The sequence below is a fragment of the Ranitomeya variabilis genome, chromosome 2 (genome assembly GCF_051348905.1).
Source record: "Ranitomeya variabilis isolate aRanVar5 chromosome 2, aRanVar5.hap1, whole genome shotgun sequence".
In the NCBI taxonomy this organism is placed as follows: domain Eukaryota; kingdom Metazoa; phylum Chordata; class Amphibia; order Anura; family Dendrobatidae; genus Ranitomeya; species Ranitomeya variabilis.
Genome location: NC_135233.1, coordinates 144608343 through 144626492, shown reverse-complemented (window position 1 = coordinate 144626492; position 18150 = coordinate 144608343). Strand labels below are relative to the sequence as shown.

General features: G+C 42.5%; 1 protein-coding gene across 4 annotated transcripts in view; it reads left to right on the top strand.

Moving 5' to 3' along the window:
* Nucleotides 1–18150, top strand: part of PLEKHG1 (pleckstrin homology and RhoGEF domain containing G1) — a 339483-nt gene that overhangs the window by 316881 nt on the left and 4452 nt on the right. For all 4 annotated transcript variants that reach the window (XM_077283054.1, XM_077283052.1, XM_077283055.1 and 1 more), the window contains 5 exons: nucleotides 5179–5217; nucleotides 8118–8140; nucleotides 9214–9426; nucleotides 9577–9684; nucleotides 16449–18093. In XM_077283054.1, the coding sequence (XP_077139169.1) occupies nucleotides 5179–5217; nucleotides 8118–8140; nucleotides 9214–9426; nucleotides 9577–9684; nucleotides 16449–18093 (2028 nt within the window). The remainder of the gene's footprint in view (nucleotides 1–5178; nucleotides 5218–8117; nucleotides 8141–9213; nucleotides 9427–9576; nucleotides 9685–16448; nucleotides 18094–18150) is intronic.

Here is an 18150-nt window from a genome sequence, read left to right as displayed (position 1 = left end):
CCACTACATCACCACACACAATCCCACCCCCACCCCATTACCACACACAATCCCGCCCGCCCACCACATCACCACACATAATCCCGCCCCCCACCACATTACCACAGATAATCCCACCCCCACCACATAACCACACATAATCCCGCCCCCCACATTACCACAGATAATCCCGCCCCATCACTGCTACACATAATCCCGCCCCCCACATTACCACACAATCCCGCCCCCACCACACATAATAATCCCACCTCCCACTACACACAATCCCGCCCCCCCACCACACACAATCCTGCCTCCCCACCACATTACCACATATAATCCCCCCATTACCACACATAATCCCGCCCCCCACATCACCACACACAATCCCGCCCCCACCACATTACCACACACAATCCCGCCCCCACCACATTACCACACATAATCCCGCCCCCCCACCACATTACTACACATAATCCCGCCCTCCCACATTACCACATGAGGCTCCGTCCCCACACATTACCACACGAGGCTCCGTCCCCACACATTACCACACGAGGCTCCGTCCCCACACATTACCACACAAGGCTCCATCCCCACACAGTACCACATGAGACTCCGTCCTCACACATTACCATACAAGACTCCGTCCTCACACATTACCACATGAGGCTCCGTCCCCACACAGTACCACATGAGACTCCGTCCTCACACATTACCACACGAGGCTCCGTCCTCACACATTACCACACGAGGGTTATTAACTTCATTTTAAGTTAATTTACCACCTGCATAAGCGCTATTGAATGTTGTCATTATTTACTTTAGTTTAATCACCAGCAGCGTTAATTAGATAGCAATGAGCGTGCCGAGCGTTAGCTGGCTGGAAACAGCTAGTTCTATATATGTTCTTTTTGACTCAGTTGCAAGAATAATTTGGACGTGTTGAAGAAAAAGCTGAAAAAGTTAACTTTAAGGTAGCATCAAGATTACTTAAGACCTCACACTGACAGTATGGTGTCTTAAAAGGGTTTTACCACCTTTTTTTTTTGTTCCGGCTTTTCTCCTAGCGTTGCCTGGTTCTCTAGACGTCTTGCTTCCTTTTCCTGTAGGAAGGGCCTTTGACTGCTGCAGCCAATTTGTAGTTTCCTCATTGAGTTATGTGGCACTGAGACCAGTGACAGGCTGCAGAGGTCACAAGTCCATATGATTAGAACGTGATATACCGAGAAGAGCTGGTTTATGTGCAGTCTGTTTTAGTTGTATGAACATGTGAATTGATCTGCACATCCAGCACAAGCAGGTATGTGTTAGGCTACGTTCACATTTGCGTTGTGCGCTGCAGCGTCGGTGCCGCAACGCACAACGCAAACAAAAACGCAGCAAAACGCATGCACAACGCTGCGTTTTGCGCCGCATGCGTCCTTTTTTTTCATTGATTTTGGACGCAGCAAAAATGCAACTTGCTGCGTCCTCTGCGCCCGGACGCGGGCGCCGCAGGGACGCATGCGGCGCAAAACGCAAGTGCGACGCATGTCCATGCGCCCCCATGTTAAATATAGGGGTGCATGACGCATGCGGCGACGCTGCAGCGCAGACCGCAAATGTGAACTTAGACTTAACATTACCTAGCTGGCACTTTTATCCCCTTAACAACCAGAGGTTTTTTGTTTTTTTTGCATTTTCGTTTTTTGCTCCACTTCTCCCCAGAGCCATAACTTTTTTAACTTTCTGTCAAAATGGCCATATGAGGGCTCCTTTTTTGCAGGACGAGTTGTACCTTTTTAATTGACACCATTGGTTGAAACATGTCGTGTACTGGAAAATGGGAAAAAAATTCCAAGTGCGGTGAAATTGCAAAACAACATTTTGGTGCAGATACGATCTTTTGATCACCCGTTATTGCATTCTAATGCAATGTTTTGGCAACCAAAAAAAACATAATTCGTGCGTTTTGACTTTTTTTCTCATTACGCCGTTTAGCGATCGGGTTAATTATTTTTTTATGTTGATAGACAGGGCGATTCTGAATGCGGAGATACCAAATATTAGATTTTTTTTATTGTTTTATTTTGAGTGGGGTGATAGAGAAGGCAGAGAGTGTTACGATCTCTGCTTTCCCGACTGCTGTGTATTTAGTGTCGGAAGCTCATCTTCCTCAGGACCCAGTGACCATGTGATTGTGGAGTGTAGTGAAAGAGCAGAAACTGCAAGGTCCTAGGAGACCCAGTCAGCTCTGTTATAGACCCAGGAAGCTGAATTTGCACTGTAACTGGGGCGAATATGCCAGCCTCAGTTACATCAGAAATCATGTAAAAGAAAAAAAAAAAAGTACTTCAATGTTCAAATACCACCACTCCTCCTCTAATGTCTTTTATGACCTTATGGAAAACACACTGTGTGAAATAAATAAAAGATAAATAAATTGAGGCAGGAAAAAAATAAAGAAATAAAAAAAAAAAACTGCTGTCATGACTCTGTTGTTAAGTGTCTCGGGACTAGGGGCTCCTTCCCTGTCCTTAATACCCTAACTCACGCCGGGACCACGTACCTTGCCTTAGCTCCTGAATCCGCTCTCGGTCTGTACCCTTCCCCCACCCAGTGAAAAGGGGAGTAGTAATGTACCATAGTACACCAAACTAACAAGAAAATATGAACAGGGGTAATGAAAAATACAAAACATACAAATATATACTCACACATAAACAACAGAGGAATGCACCAGGGCGTGGATGATGGAATTAAACCAAAGAAGGGAATTATCACACACTCAAACCCTAGCAAAAGTCACAGACAAATCCACCAAACAGCTTCTCCAATAACCACCAACAACCACCTCCAGCCAGGCAGCAAAAGCTATTTTCTGACAATGAGTGCTAGCCAAGGCCCAGATTATATAGCAGATGGGAATGGCTAACCGCGCACCTCTGAGAGCCTTAAGGGTATGTGCACACTTTGTGGATTTGGCCCTGCAGTTTTCCGTGCGGTGTACAGTACCATGTAAACCGATGGAAAACCAAATCCGCAGTGCACATGGAAAGGCTGCGGTTTATTTTCCGCAGCATGTCAATTCTCTGTGCGAATTCCGCAGCATTTTACTCCTGTTCCATAATTGGAATCCGCAGGTGTAAAAACGCAGGCAAAATCCGCATTAAAAAACGCACAAAATCCGCAGGTAAAACGCAGGGCTTTTTACCTGCTTATTCTGCAGAATCTGCACGGAAAAATCCGCAATGTGTGCACATACCCTCATGCTCCAGGAGCTCTCAACCTGCATTGCTAAAATAAATTTACACCGTTTAATAAGAAGGTGAAGTGCTTCTAATCAGTGAAGGAGTAGAAGAAATCAGATGCTGCGGTCTTTTGGCTACTCTGTAGCGTTAAACAAATGACATCTGCTGCCAATCCAAATAGCCATGTCTAGCCCTACCCCTGTTTGAAAAAAATATATATACAATTTAAAATGTATTTTAATAGTAACATAGTTTTTTAGGTTGAAGGTAGACTTTAAGTCCATCTAGTTCAACCCATAGCCTAACCTAACATGCCCTAACATGTTGATCCAGAGGAAGGCAAAAAAAAAAACATGTGGCAAAGAGTAAGGCCATGTTCACACGCTGCGGGTTCCTCTGCGGGTTAATCCCGCAGCGGAATTGAAAATCTGCAGGGCAAAACCGCTGTGGTTATCCCTGCAGATTTATCGCGGTTTGTTCCGCGGTTTCCGCTGCGGGATTACTGCTGTACTATTGATGCTGCATATGCAGCAATATGCAGCATCAATAGTAATGTAAAAAATAATAAAAATTGGCTATACTCACCCTCTGACGTCGCGATCTCCCCGGCGCTGCACGCGGCTGTGCCGACAAGGACCTTCGTGACGTCACGGTCATGTGACCGCGGCGTCATCACGGTCATGTGACCGCGACGTCACCACAGGTCCTGTTCGGCACAGCAACTGAGACCGGACGGCCGCGGGCAGCGCTGAGAGGTGAGTATAGCTTCATTTTTTATTTTAATTCTTTTTTTTACACTATTTTATGGTTCCCAGGGCCTGGAGGAGAGTCTCCTCTCCTCCACCCCGGGTACCACCCGCACATTATCCGCTTACTTCCCGCAACGTGGGCACAGCCCCATGCGGGAAGTAAGCGGTTCAATGCATTCCTATGGGTGCAGAATCGCAGCGATTCTGCACAAAGAAGTGACATGCTGCGGGTTGTAAACCGCTGCGTTTCTGCGCGGTTTTTCCCGCAGCATGTGCACTGCGGTTTCCATAGGGTTTACATGTTAATGTAAACGCTATGGAAACTGCTGCGGACCCGCAGCATCAAAATCGCGGCGGTTCCGCGGTAAAAACCGCAGCGTGTGAACATGGCCTAAGCTCCACATTGGGGAAAAAATTCCTTCCCGACTCCACATACGGCAAGCAGACTAGTTCCCTAGATTAACGCCCTATCAAGGAATCTAGTATATATAACCTGTAACATCATACTTTTCAAGAAAGGCATCTAGTCTCTTCTTAAATTTTAGTAATGAATCACTCATTACAACATCATACCGCAGAAAGTTCCATAGTCCTTTGTAATTATTAAAAAAAAATGAAAACGTACCCGTATTTCCTTTATTTTCCTTCAGATACTTCCAAAAAATAAGAATATGAAAATAACAGAAAATTAGGCCTCAAGTATCATGAAGAAAAAGCAAAATTATTTGTATATCCAATGAAAAAATATTTTACAGCTCCTTAAACTGCATGTAGGAAAAATTCCCGAAAATGTAATGCAATCCAATCCAAGTTGGAAAGGTCCAGGAGCTCCAACTGAACAGATTAACCCTTGCACTGCTAGCAAGGAAAAAAACTACATTGTTTAATAGGATGGTGAAGTTCTTCTAACCAGTGAAGGAATTTGTGAAAACAGACATCACGGTCTTCTGGTCCCTCTGTCGCGGTATGCCCATGACAAATCCAATTAATGTTGAACATGTTTTTTAGGCCTTCATGAACTTTTTTTGATGAGTGCATTTGCAATTGTCTGCTATGATGCATAATCCATTAAATTATTAATTCAAAAGTAAAGATTGTTTGATGCACAGGAAATTAGGCAGCCAGGAGAGGAGGAATGTCTTTCATCTAAGCTCAATGTAATAGTATTTGTGTAGAAGAAAAGGATTTCATATTGTTGCTTTGATGTTGTTTTTCAGAACCGTCATCTAATATCCATAAAGTCATGAAACCTAATGGTAAGTTCATAGCAGATGTACGTATATACATACGGAAGCATACAGGTGCATCTCACAAATTAGAATATCAACAAAAAGTTTGAGTTTCACTTTTTGTATTGAAGAACTGAAATAAATTTATTATATACAGTCATTATAAACAGAGTGATATATTTCAAGTGTTTATTTCTGTTAATGTTGATGATTATGGCTTGCAGCCAATGAAAACTCAAGTCATTATCTCAGTAAATTAGAATACTTTAACCACTTTCTGCCAGCTGACGGAATAGTACATCAGCTGGCGGATCCCCTTCTTTGAGGGGGGCTCCGGCGGTGAGCCCACCTATGTCGCGACATGTCAGCTGTTTTGTACAGCTGGCATGTGCGCGCAATGAGCGGAATCGCGATCTGCCCGCGCCCATTGACTAGTTAAATGCCGCTGTCAAGCGCTGACAGCGGCATTTAACTAGCGCTCCCGGCCGCGCGGCCGGGAGTGCTCGCACCGCTGACCCCCGTCACATGATCGGGGGTCAGCGGTGCATTGCCATAACAACCAGAGGTCTCCTTGAGACCTCTATGGTTGTTGATGGCCGACTGCTTTGAGCGCCACCCTGTGGTCGGCGTTCAAAGTACACCTGGATTTCTACTACATAGAGGTGGTCTGTGCTTCACCTCTATGTAGCAGAGGCGATCGTTTAGTGCATGCCTCCTATGGAGGCTATTGAAGCATGCCAAAATGTAAAAAAAAAGTGTTTAAAAATATATAAAAAAAATATATATATATAAAAGTTCAAATCACCCCCCATTCGCCCCAATCAAAATAAAACAAAAAAAAATCAAACATACACATATTTGGTATCGCCGCGTTCAGAATCGCCCCGATCTATCAATAAAAACAAAGGATTAACCTAACCGCTAAATGGCGTAGCGATAAAAAAAATCAAAATGCCAAAATTAAGGTTTTTTGGTCGCCGCGACATTGCATTAAAATGCAATAACGGGCGATCAAAAGAACGTATCTACACCAAAATGGTATCATTAAAAACGCCAGCTTGGCACGCAAAAAATAAGCCCTCACCTGACCCCAGATCACGAAAATTGGAGACGCTACGGGTATCGGAAAATCGCGCAATTTTTTTATTTTTATTTTTAGCAAACTTTGGAATTTTTTTTTCACCACCTAGATAAAAAATAACCTAGACATGTTAGGTGTATATGAACTCGTAATGACCTGGAGAATCATAATGGCAGGTTAGTTTTAGCATTTGGTGAACCTAGCAAAAAAGCCAAACAAAAAACAAGTGTGAGATTGCACTTTTTTTGCAATTTCATCACACTTGGAATTTTTTTCCCGTTTTCTGTTACACGGCATGGTAAAACCAATGGTGTCGTTCAAAAGTACATCTCGTCCCGCAAAAAATAAGCCCTCACATGGCCATATTGACAGAAAAATAAAAAAGTTATGGCTCTGGGAAGGAGGGGAGCGAAAAATGAAAATGGAAAAACGGAAAAAGCTCCAGGGGTGAAGGGGTTAACAACAGCTTGAAAAAAATGATTTTAAAATCCGAAATGTTGGCCTACTGAAATGTATGTTCAGTAAATGCACTCAATACTTGGTCGGGGCTCCTTTTGCATCAATTACTGCATCAATGCGGCGTGGCATGGAGGTGATCAGCCTGTGGCACTACTGAGGTGTTATGGAAGCCCAGGTTGCTTTGATAGAAGCCTTCAGTTTGTCTGCATTGTTGGGTCTGGTGTCTCTCATCTTCCTCCTTACAATACCCCATAGATTCTCTATGGGGTTAAAGTCAGATGAGTTTGCTGGCCAATCAAGCACAGTGATACTTTTTTTTAAACCAGATATTGATACTTTTGGAGGTGTGGACAGGTGCCTAGTCCTGCTGGAGAATGAAATTTCCATCTCTAAAAAGCTTGTTGGCAGTGGGAAGCATGAAGTGCTCTAAAATTTACTGGTAGAAGGTTTGCCCTGACTTTGGTCCTGATAAAACACAGTGTACCTACATCAGCAGATAACATGGCTCCCCAATACATCATTGATTGTGGAAACTTCACACTAGACCTCAAGCAGCTTGGATTGTCTGTCTCTCCACTCTTCCTCCAGACTCTGGGACCTTGATTTCTAAGCTCCAGTGTGAAGTATCCACAATCCATGATGGTTTCGGGAGCCATATCATCTGCTGGTATAGGTCCACTGTGCTTTATGAAGACCAAAGTCAGTGCAGCTGTCTACCAGGAAATTTTAGAGCACTTCATGCTTCCCCTCTGCCGACAGTCTTTTTGGAGATGGACATTTCATTCCCCAGCAGGACTTGGCACCTGTCCACACTGCCAAAAATACCAATTCCTGGTTTAAAAACAACAGTGTCACTGTGCTTGATTAGCCAGGAAACTCGTCTGACCTCAACTCCATAGAGAATTTATGGGGTATTGTGAAGAGGAAGATGAGCTGAAGGCTGCTATCAAGGCAACCTGTGCTTCCATAACACCTCAGCAGTGCCACAGGATGATCGCCTCCATGCCACGCAGCATCAATGCAGCAACTGATGCAAAAGGAGCCCCGACCAAATATTGAGTGTATTTACTGAACATAAACTTCAGCAGGCCAACATTTCGGATTTTAAAATAATTTTTTCAAGCTGGTGTTATGAAGTATTCTAAATTTAGTGAGATGACTTTTTGGTTTTCATTGGCTGTAAGCCATAATCATCAACATTAACAGAAATAAATACTTGAAATAGATCACTGTTTGTAATGACTCTGTTCAATATGAGTTTCACTTTTTGTATAGAACTGAAATAAATTAACTTTTTGATGATATTCTAATTTTGTGAGATGCACCTGCAGTTGTCATATATTTGATTTTCTTGTTTTTGTCTAATTTACATTTTTATATTTTTCAGATGTGAGCCCTGAAGTTCAGAAGGTAATTAACCAATTACTGGCAAAAACAAAACCAAGCAGTACGGTATATTTAATGCTAAACTTTTTTTCCATTGTGGAAAACCCACAGCCATTATGTTAATATTCACATTTGGCACACAGAGACAGTATAAGCCACTTGTTTCTATAGCACTGTGCCAGTCCATACATCAGAAGTCCATTTACGTGCTTTTGTCTCTCCCTCTCCTTCTTCCGAGAGGTATAACTTTTTGTAATTTTTTTTCAGGCTGTGTTGTAGTTTAGGATGATACCATTCATTTGACCACACAGTTTACTGAAAAGGAATCTAGCAGCAAGGTCTCTATATCATGCTGCTCTGACATAGGGTAGCAAACACCTGGTGACATGACGAAATAGTGAAAAAAATACAATTCTGCCATAGGTTTTGTTTTACTGTGTTCAATGTACAGTAATGACTCTGAAATATGATTCTCAAGGTTCATTTAAGTCGTGAAACAAAATTCAAAAGTTTGGAAAAAGAGAAATAATTTTGATTTCTGTTGTAATTTTCCAAGACTCATAATGGGTTTTTTTTTTCCATCGATGGAGCTGTGTGAAGGCTTATTTTTCGCATAGTAGGCTGATGGATTTATGAATATCAATATTCAACATTTTGATCACTTCTTCTGATCACGTCTGCTCCATAAACCCCAATCCAGAAAATCTTCAAATCTGCAGGGATACTGGCATGAGCACATGATCACACACATGCAAAATTTTGGAGGACACTACTACCTTTCTTAATCTTCCAATTAGTTCCATAAACTGTGTAGGAAATTTGAATAAAAATTGTTCCAGATCACAAAAACTGAGTGCAAGCGTTGTTTGGAGGGAAGAATAGGGTTGCTAGAGCTTAAGCAAACCGCAGTCTCTTGTTCAATTTATCAGTGATTTGTAAGTGTGACCTTTAAGTCTGAGAGTTCTATTAGCCAGATATCAATAAGAGGCCATAAATAGTATTTAAGGATGGTTTTTACGGTAATTTCAATCATATAAAAATGACTGTAGATAGAAATAGTTCATATCGAAGAATATTTTTGTATTTCTATATTTCAGCGTATCAGCATGCAGGGCAATTTGCTTTGTCAAGCAGCTAAACTAGGATCAAGGGATATGCTCCTGAGCCCTGGAATGAGAAAAGCGGCACTGTCTCACAGTACTGATATGAGCAGCTCACAGGAGTTTTTTCAGCATACCTATAAGGGCAAAAAATTGCATCTCCGACCTGGGGAACAGACTGACGCTGATGATGAGGAAGATTCTGAACAGGTCTGTACATGGTTTTTTAAATTCTATTATGAATATGTCTATTTCATGTGTATATATTGTGAGATAAAATACCTTTGGTTACAAGGTCTTCATTAATTACATCTATAATTGCATATATTTATGCAAGTCTTTTAAATTCCATATTCACAGCATGGCTCTCAGCAAAAGGTTAAAGGTGGAAGAAAGAGATTGAATAGCCAGTCCTCAGAAAATGTTGAGAAACGTAGAAGTATTAACCTCAGCTTATGTGATGGTCAGGTAAGTGTTATTTACTGGTAAGCTTATTGTATAAGAAATCTCAAAATCAACCTGATCTTACAAAGGTGTAGGTAAGGGTCCACACAACCCAACTGCCAGTTGTGGTTGCACTCCCGCATCGAATTCCAGTGATTTACCACTTGTAATACTCATTGTCACAAGAGGACGCCATTTTTAAAGGGGTTGTTACCCTGAAAATATCAGAATATATATATATATATATATATATATATACACACACAGTACAGACCAAAAGTTTGGACACACCATCTCATTTAAAGATTTCTGTATTTTCGTGACTATGAAAATTGTACATTCACACTGAAGGCATCACAACTATGAATTAACACATGTGGAATTATATACTTAACAAAAAAGTGTGAAACAACTGAAATTATGTCTTCAATTCTAGGTTCTTCAAAGTAGCCACCTTTTGCTTTGATGACTGCTTTGCACACTCTTGGCATTCTCTTGATGAGCTTCAAGAGGTAGTCACCGGGAATGGTTTTCACTTCACAGGTGTGCCCTGTCAGGTTTAATAAGTGGGATTTCTTGCCTTATATATGGGGTTGGGATCAGTTGTGTTGTGCAGAAGTCTGATGGATACACAGCTGATAGTCCTACTGAATAGACTGTTAGCTGCTTTTTTCTTGCCATAATACAAATTCTAAGTAAAGAAAAACGAGTGGCCATCATTACTTTAAGAAATGAAGATCAGTCAGTCTGAAAAATTGGAAAATTTGAAAGTGTCCCCAAGTGCAGTGGCAAAAACCATCAAGCGCTAAAAAGAAACTGGCTCACATGAGGACCGCCCCAGGAAAGGAAGACCAAGAGACACCTCTGCTTCTGAGGATAAGTTTATCCGAGTCACCAGCCTCAAAAATTGCAGGTTAACAGCAGCTCAGATTAGAAACCAGGTCAATGCCACACAGAGTTCTAGCAGCAGACACATCTCTACAACAACTAAGAGGAGACTTTGTGTATCAGGCCTTCATGGTAAAATAGCTGCTAGGAAACCACTGCTAAGGACAGGCAACAAGCAGAAGAGACTTGTTTGGGCTAAAGAACACAAGGAATGGACATTAGACCAGTGGAAATCTGTGCTTTGGTCTGATGAGTCCAAATTTGAGATCTTTGGCTCCAATCACCGTGTCTTTGTGCGACGCAGAAAAGGTGAACGGATGGACTCTACATGCCTGGTTCCTACCGTGAAGTATGGAGGAGGAGGTGTGATGGTGCTTTGCTGGTGACACTGTTGGGGATTTATTCAAAATTGAAGTCATACTGAACCAGCATGGCTACCACAGCATCTTGCAGCGGCATGCTATTCCATCCGGTTTGCGTTTAGTTGGACCATCATTTATTTTTCAACAGGACAATGACCTCAAACACACCTCCAGGCTGTGTAAGGGCTATTTGACCAAAAAGGAGAGTGATGGGGTGCTACGCCAGATGACCTGGCCTCCACAGTCACCAGACCTGAACCCAATCAAGATGGTTTGGGGTGAGCTGGACGGCAGAGTGAAGGCAAAAGGGCCAACAAGTGCTAAGATTGTTGGAAGACCATTCCCGGTGACTACCTCTTGAAGCTCATCAAGAGAATGCAAAGAGTGTGCAAAGCAGTCATCAAAGCAAAAGGTGTCTACTTTGAAGAACCTAGAATATGACATAATTTCAGTTGTTTCACAGTGTGAATGTACAATTTTCATAGTCATGAAAATACAGAAAAATCTTCGAATGAGAAGCTGTGTCCAAACTTCTGGTCTCTACTGTGTGTGGAATATATATATATATATATATATATATATATATATATATATATATATATATATATATATATATATATATATATACACATATATACATACATACATACATACATACATACATACATACATACATACATACATACATACATATTTATTATGTACACACTTACTGGTCTATAATAATAGTAATTTTAGTTGATATAGTGCCAGCATATTCCGTAGCATTATACAATTAAGCAAGGACAGGTGCAGACAATAAATTCAATACAAGGCAAGACAGTTAAACGGTTAAATTAGGAGTGAGTGCCCTGCTAGCAAGCGCACGACCTACCAGGAAATAAGGGGGACACAATAGGTGAAAAGTGCTTGTTATTTCAGATCCAGCAATTGTAATAAATCAGAATTTTCATATAAAGCTGCATGATCCAGTCATCATCCAGTGTGTTTAAGTGCAGTTATCATGTGCATGGAGGGTGTAGAGACAAATGAATAGGAGAGAGCAGATTCTGAATAATGTTTAGAAGGAAGGAACAGGGAAGAGTTAGGTTAGTGAGCTGAGTTGATAGGCTTGTTTAAAGACACGTGTTTTTAAAGCACACTTAAAAACATGGGTGCTAGGTAACAGTCGGATCGTTTGGGTTAGTGCATTCCAGAGAACTGGCATAGCACGGAGAAGTTTTGGAGACAGAGGTGCGAGGTTCGAATCATGGAGGATGTTAGTCTTAGGTCAGTTTCAGAATGGAGAGAACGTGTAGGGCGATAGACATAGATGAGGGAGGAGCTATAGAGTGGTGCAGAACTATGGAGGGCTTTGTGAGTGAGAGATAGGAGTTTATATTGTATTCTGTATGGAATGGGTAACCAGCGTAATGACTGGCACAAAGTGGAGGCTTCGGTGAAGCAGATAGACAGAAATAAGACCCTGGAGAGGAGAGTTTAGTAAGAGGGAGATCAATCAGAAGAGAGTTGCAGTAGTCTAGACGAGAGTGAATAAGAGCGACAGTAAGAGGTTCAGCAGTTTGAACGGTGAGAAAAGGTTGGATTTTGGAGATGTTTTTAAGATGCAGGTGACATGAGCAAGTGAGTGATTGGATATAGGGAATAAAGGAACATTGAGTGTCAAATATAACCCCAAGACAGCGGGCGTGCTGCTTGGGAGCTATGGTTGAACCCTCCAAGGTAATTTCAATGTCAGGTAGAGAAAGGGAGGGGTTCTTTCACAGGAGTGAGTGTTTCTGCCTTGTCACCAGTCCTCTTGTAAGTTCATAATAAATAAAGTCAGTGACATATAAGCTCAGCATCCACTGGAGCTGCTACATCACTAACTTGATTTTTTATGCACTCAAAGCTGGAGATGGGGCAGCAACTCTAGCTCCCGTGATAAACAGGCAGGGAAATATTTTACCTGAGAAAGTAGCAGTTGCGATCAATTGTGTTTAGACTGAATACTCAGTTATCATAAGTGACTTATGCTTCCTTCCCTGACCAGGAGCTGGTCAGGCACAGCAAACAGCAGCATATATCAGGGTCACATTTATAAGATTCTCAGCACCAGTTCGCATCTCGGCTTCAGGAAAATGGCTGCCGCGATCTCCATCTGCGCACGCGTGGCATCCCGCGGCCATTTTCCTGAAGCCCCGGGAAGCAGAGCACTCCATCTGCGCATGCGGGGCCTCAGGAAGATGGCCGCCCCCACCGATAACGTTCTGAATAACACAGATCGCGCACTTTTTTAGCCGTTGCGCAGTGCATTCGGCTGTTGCGCATGCGCAAAACACTACGCCAACGCCGGGAAGATAAGCAAGAGGTGGGGGAGAAACAGCCATTTCACCACGCCCTTTTGACCAGACCAGCGTGATTGATAGGCGAAAACTGCGACTTTTGTAAGGTATTTCGGCAGCATAGGTGGGGAATCAAGGGACAAAAAATACACTATTATAAAGCACAGCTCAGGCCCTATTTAACGGTATTTTTATCTCATACTGAAAAAACGGGGTGACAGGTTCCCTTTAACCCCTTCATGACCCAGCCTATTTTGACCTTAATGACCTGGCCGTTTTTTGCAATTCTGACCAGTGTCCCTTTATGAGGTAATAACTCAGGAACGCTTCAACGGATCCTAGCGATTCTGAGATTGTTTTTTCATGACATATTGGGCTTCATGTTAGTGGTAAATTTAGGTCAATAATTTCTGCGTTTATTTGTGAAAAAAACCTCACATTTGAAGTCAGTTTGAGGGTTCTATATGGCTGAAAATACCCAAAAGTGACATCATTCTAAAAACTGCACCCCTCAAGGTGCTCAAAACCACATTCAAGAAGTTTCACAGCAGCAAAAGCAACATGGAAGGAAAAAATGAACATTTAAATTTTTAGTGACAAAAATGATCTTTTAGCAACAATTTTTTTTATTTTCCCAAGGGTAAAAGGAGAAACTGGACAACGAAAGTTGTTGTACAATTTGTCCTGAGTACGCTGATACCTCATGTGTGGGGGTAAACCACTGTTTGTGGGCACGGCAGGGCTCGGAAGCGAAGGAGCGCCATTTGACTTTTTGAATGAAAAATTGGCTCCAATCTTTAGCGGACACCATGTCTCGTTTGGAGAGCCCCCGTGTGCCTAAACATTGGAGCTCCCCCACAAATGACCCCATTTTGGAAACTAGACGACCCAAGGAACTTATCTAGATGCATAGTGAGCACTTTAAACCCCCAGGTGCTTCACAAATTGATCTGTAAAAATGAAAAAGTACTTTTTTTCACATAAAAATTATTTTAGCCTCAATTTTTTCATTTTCACATGGGCAACAGGATAAAATGGATACTAAAATTTGTTGGGCAATTTCTCCTGAGGACACCGATACCTCACATGTGGGGGTAAACCACTGTTTGGGCACATGGTAAGGCTCGGAAGGGAAGGCGCGCCATTTGACTTTTTGAATGGAAAATTAGCTCCCAAGGAACTAATCTAGATAACCCTAACCACAGCCCTAACCCCAACAAAACCCTAACCCCAACACACCCCTAACCCTAATCCAAACCCTAACTCCAACCCTAACCACAACCCTAACCCCAACACACCCCTAACCCTATCCGTAACCCTAACCACAAGCCTAATCTTAACCCTAGCCCTAATTCCAACCCTAACCCTAAGGCTATGTGCCCACGTTGCGGATTCGTGTGAGATTTTTCTGCACCATTTTTGAAAAATCCGCAGGTAAAAGGCACTGCGTTTTACCTGCGGATTTACCACGGATTTCCAGTGGTTTTTGTGCGGATTTCACCTGCGGATTCCTATTGAGGAACAGGTGTAAAACGCTGCGGAATCCGCACAAAGAATTGACATGCTGCGGAAAATACAACACAGTGTTTCCGTGCGGTATTTTCCGCACCATGGGCACAGCGGATTTGGTTTTCTATAGGTTTACATGGAACTGTAAACCTGTTGGAAAACTTATACGAATCCGCAGCGGCCAATCCGCTGTGGATCTGCAGCCAAATCTGAACCGTGTGCACATAGCCTAATTCTAAGGCTATGTGCACACGCTGCGGAAAACGCTGCGAATCCGCGTTTCCGCAGCTGCGGGTCCACAGCAGTTTCCCATGAGTTTATAGTTCAATGTAAACCTATGGGAAACAAAAAACGCTGTGCACATGCTGCGGAAAAACTGTGCGGAAACGCAGCGATTTACATTCCGCAGCATGTGCACTTCTTTCTGCAGATTCCACAGCGGTTTTACAACTGCTCCAATAGAAAACCGCAGTTGTAAAACCGCAGTGAAATCCGCAGAAAAACTGCAGAAATACCAGGTTGAATCCGCGATAGGTCCGCAGCGGTTTTGCACTGCGGATTTATCAAATCCGCTGCTGAAAAATCCGCAGTGGACCAGAATACGTGTGCATAGCCATACCCTAACCCTAGTTCTAACCCTAGTGGAAAAAGAAAAAAATATATATATTTTCTTTATTTTAGTGTTGTCCCTACCTATGGGGGTGATAAAGGGGGGGGTTCATTTACTATTTTTTTATTTTGATCACTGTGATAGGTTTTATCACAGTGATCAAAATGTACATGGAAGGAATCTGCCGGCTGGCAGATTCAGTGGGCGCACTGCGCATGCGCCCGCCATTTTGGGAGATGGCAGTACCCATGGAGGAGACGGATGGACACCGGGAGGCTCGGTAAGTATGAGGGGGTGTGTGGGGGAGCACGGGGGATGGATCGGAGCACGGAGGGAGCGGACAGGAGGAGGAGGGAGCGGACAGGAGGACGGGGGAGCGGACAGGCGGACGGAGGGGAGTACGGGACTGAACGGAGGAGCGGGGAGGAGATCGGTGGCGGTGGGGGACAGACCAGTGTTTCCAGCCATGGCAGATGATATTGCAGCATCGGCCATGGCTGGATTGTAATATTTCACATTTCATAGGTGAAATATTACAAATTGCTCTGATTGGCTGTTGCACTTTCCACCGCCAATCAGAGCGATCGTAGCCACAGGGGGGTGAAGCCACCCCCCCTGGGCTGAAGTACCACTCCCCCTGTCCCTGCAGATCGGGTGAAATTGGAGTTAACCCTTTCACCCGATCTGCAGGGACGCGATCCCTCCATGACGCATACGCTGCGTCACAGGTCGGATTGGCCCCGACTTTCATGACGCAGCATATGCGTCATAGGTCGGGAAGGGGTTAATATACTTGAAAATAAGCATGTGTAAAGGATATGGACACCTTTCACATATAAAAGCGATTTTACATACATAAAGTGCTACCTTGATTTTAAGTGTGTTTTATAGAAAGGTCCATGGATTGGCCACACAGGCTGAGAGGAGTGAATGTAATATAGACCACCACTCTGTTGCGTAGATCTGAATATGTAATCCATATTTATTCAAAGCAATGAGAAAACATGCAACACTAATTACAAAGCAATTTTTAATATTAAAATATGAATACAGAAAATCCATTAATGACTTATTAATTTTGTATTTTGACCTTAGAGTTCAAAAGACCAGTCAGATGAAGAGTTGTCACAGCTGAGCAGAGACCAGCTGTCTTCACGTTCTGCAGTTCATCCCTTGGACAGACAGCAAAGCGTGCCACACACTAACTCTATAATAATGAATATCCTTGGGGGTACTACAGCTCTGCGAAATATCTGGACAGATCACCAAATTAGACAAGCCCTCTTTCCCTCTAGAAGAATACCTCAAGACAATGAGGAAGATGATGATGATTATCAAATGTTTATGACGAATGAATGTTCCAAACAAGAGTCATCAAGGTTACAGGAAGAAAGAGGTGCATCCAGTCGACCATGTAGTTGGCACTTGGGTCTAATACAAGATGATAGTGCTAATAACTCATACTGTAAAATTGTCAGGAGAGCCAGCAGCGTAGGAGAAAATAAATTGGGCTCTAGCAATTTGAAAAGTAGACAGAATAACACTAGACACCAGCTTACTCATTGTGAAATCTTAAGTAAACCTGAACAAAAGTCCTCCTCCCATGGTTCCTCAGAGGAGTTGACAATTGATGATATTGAACATGTCTATGATAACATTAGTTATGATGATCTCAAACAGATGGGCCTCACAAGAAGAGATGAATCTGATTACATGCAAAATAATCCCAAGCGCAATGCAGACATAAAAAGTAAGGTCAACACTAATATTTGGGCATCCAATGGACATGAAAAGGCTAAGAGCACTCCAATGCCAAACATGGAGAGAGCAGAGTTGAAACGAGGAACTCCTAATACTAGTTCTCACGAGCTTCGAATAATAGAAGAAAATATTTATGACTCCATACGCCTTCCAGAACAATCTCTAGAGCATATAAGAAGGAATTCACCTTCAGAGAGGAACAATTTTTTGGGCTTAGATGGAGATTTTCAGTGTTTTGGCCATCTAGATCATTTTGTTTCAGAAGAAAGCCTTCAGTTCAGTGAGGATGAATCCTTGGACCACAGAGTACCCGTAGGAGATGACTATATTCATCTGCTCAACACTCCTTCAAACTCAAGTTCAGCTTCTCACAAAACAGCTGCTGACAAGTTATCTGAAGAAGTAGATGAAATCTGGAATGACTTGGAAAATTACATAAAAAAGAACGAAGAAAAGAAAAGTGACAAATTGTTGGCTTCTTTTCCAGTGAGTAAAGATGATGTCCGGGAAAAGAGACATATAGTCAACAGGTCTCATTTTAGCAAAGAATCAAAATTTTCAATATCATCTCTATGTTTACCAGATAATTCAACTCTGCCAAGGGCAATGGTGAATAACATTCCAAGTGTCCGTAAAGAGGAGCCAAGCCCTCCATCCTCCCCTAGCAGCTCGTTGCTAAGTTTGAAGAGAACATCCCTTACGAGTGAAATGACATTCATGGATTCTCCTTTTTTTTCATCTCAAAGTACATTAACTTACACAGATTCTATGAATGCTGCTCAGGGATTGGACAACATTGAAAAGTCCAAAAATAAGGTGTTCCTGATGGCTAGACAATACAGTCAAAAGATAAAGAGAGCCAATCAAATGTTAAAAATTAAAAGTCCAGAACAAGAACATCCTTGTAAATCACACAAACCGAAATCAAAAGACCTTGCAGCTATAATGGAAGAAAAGAAACAAGGAGGGACAGCAATAGGTAAGATAACTGTCAAAGGGATCCTTATTCACTAAATTCTGCATGTCAATTGATCAT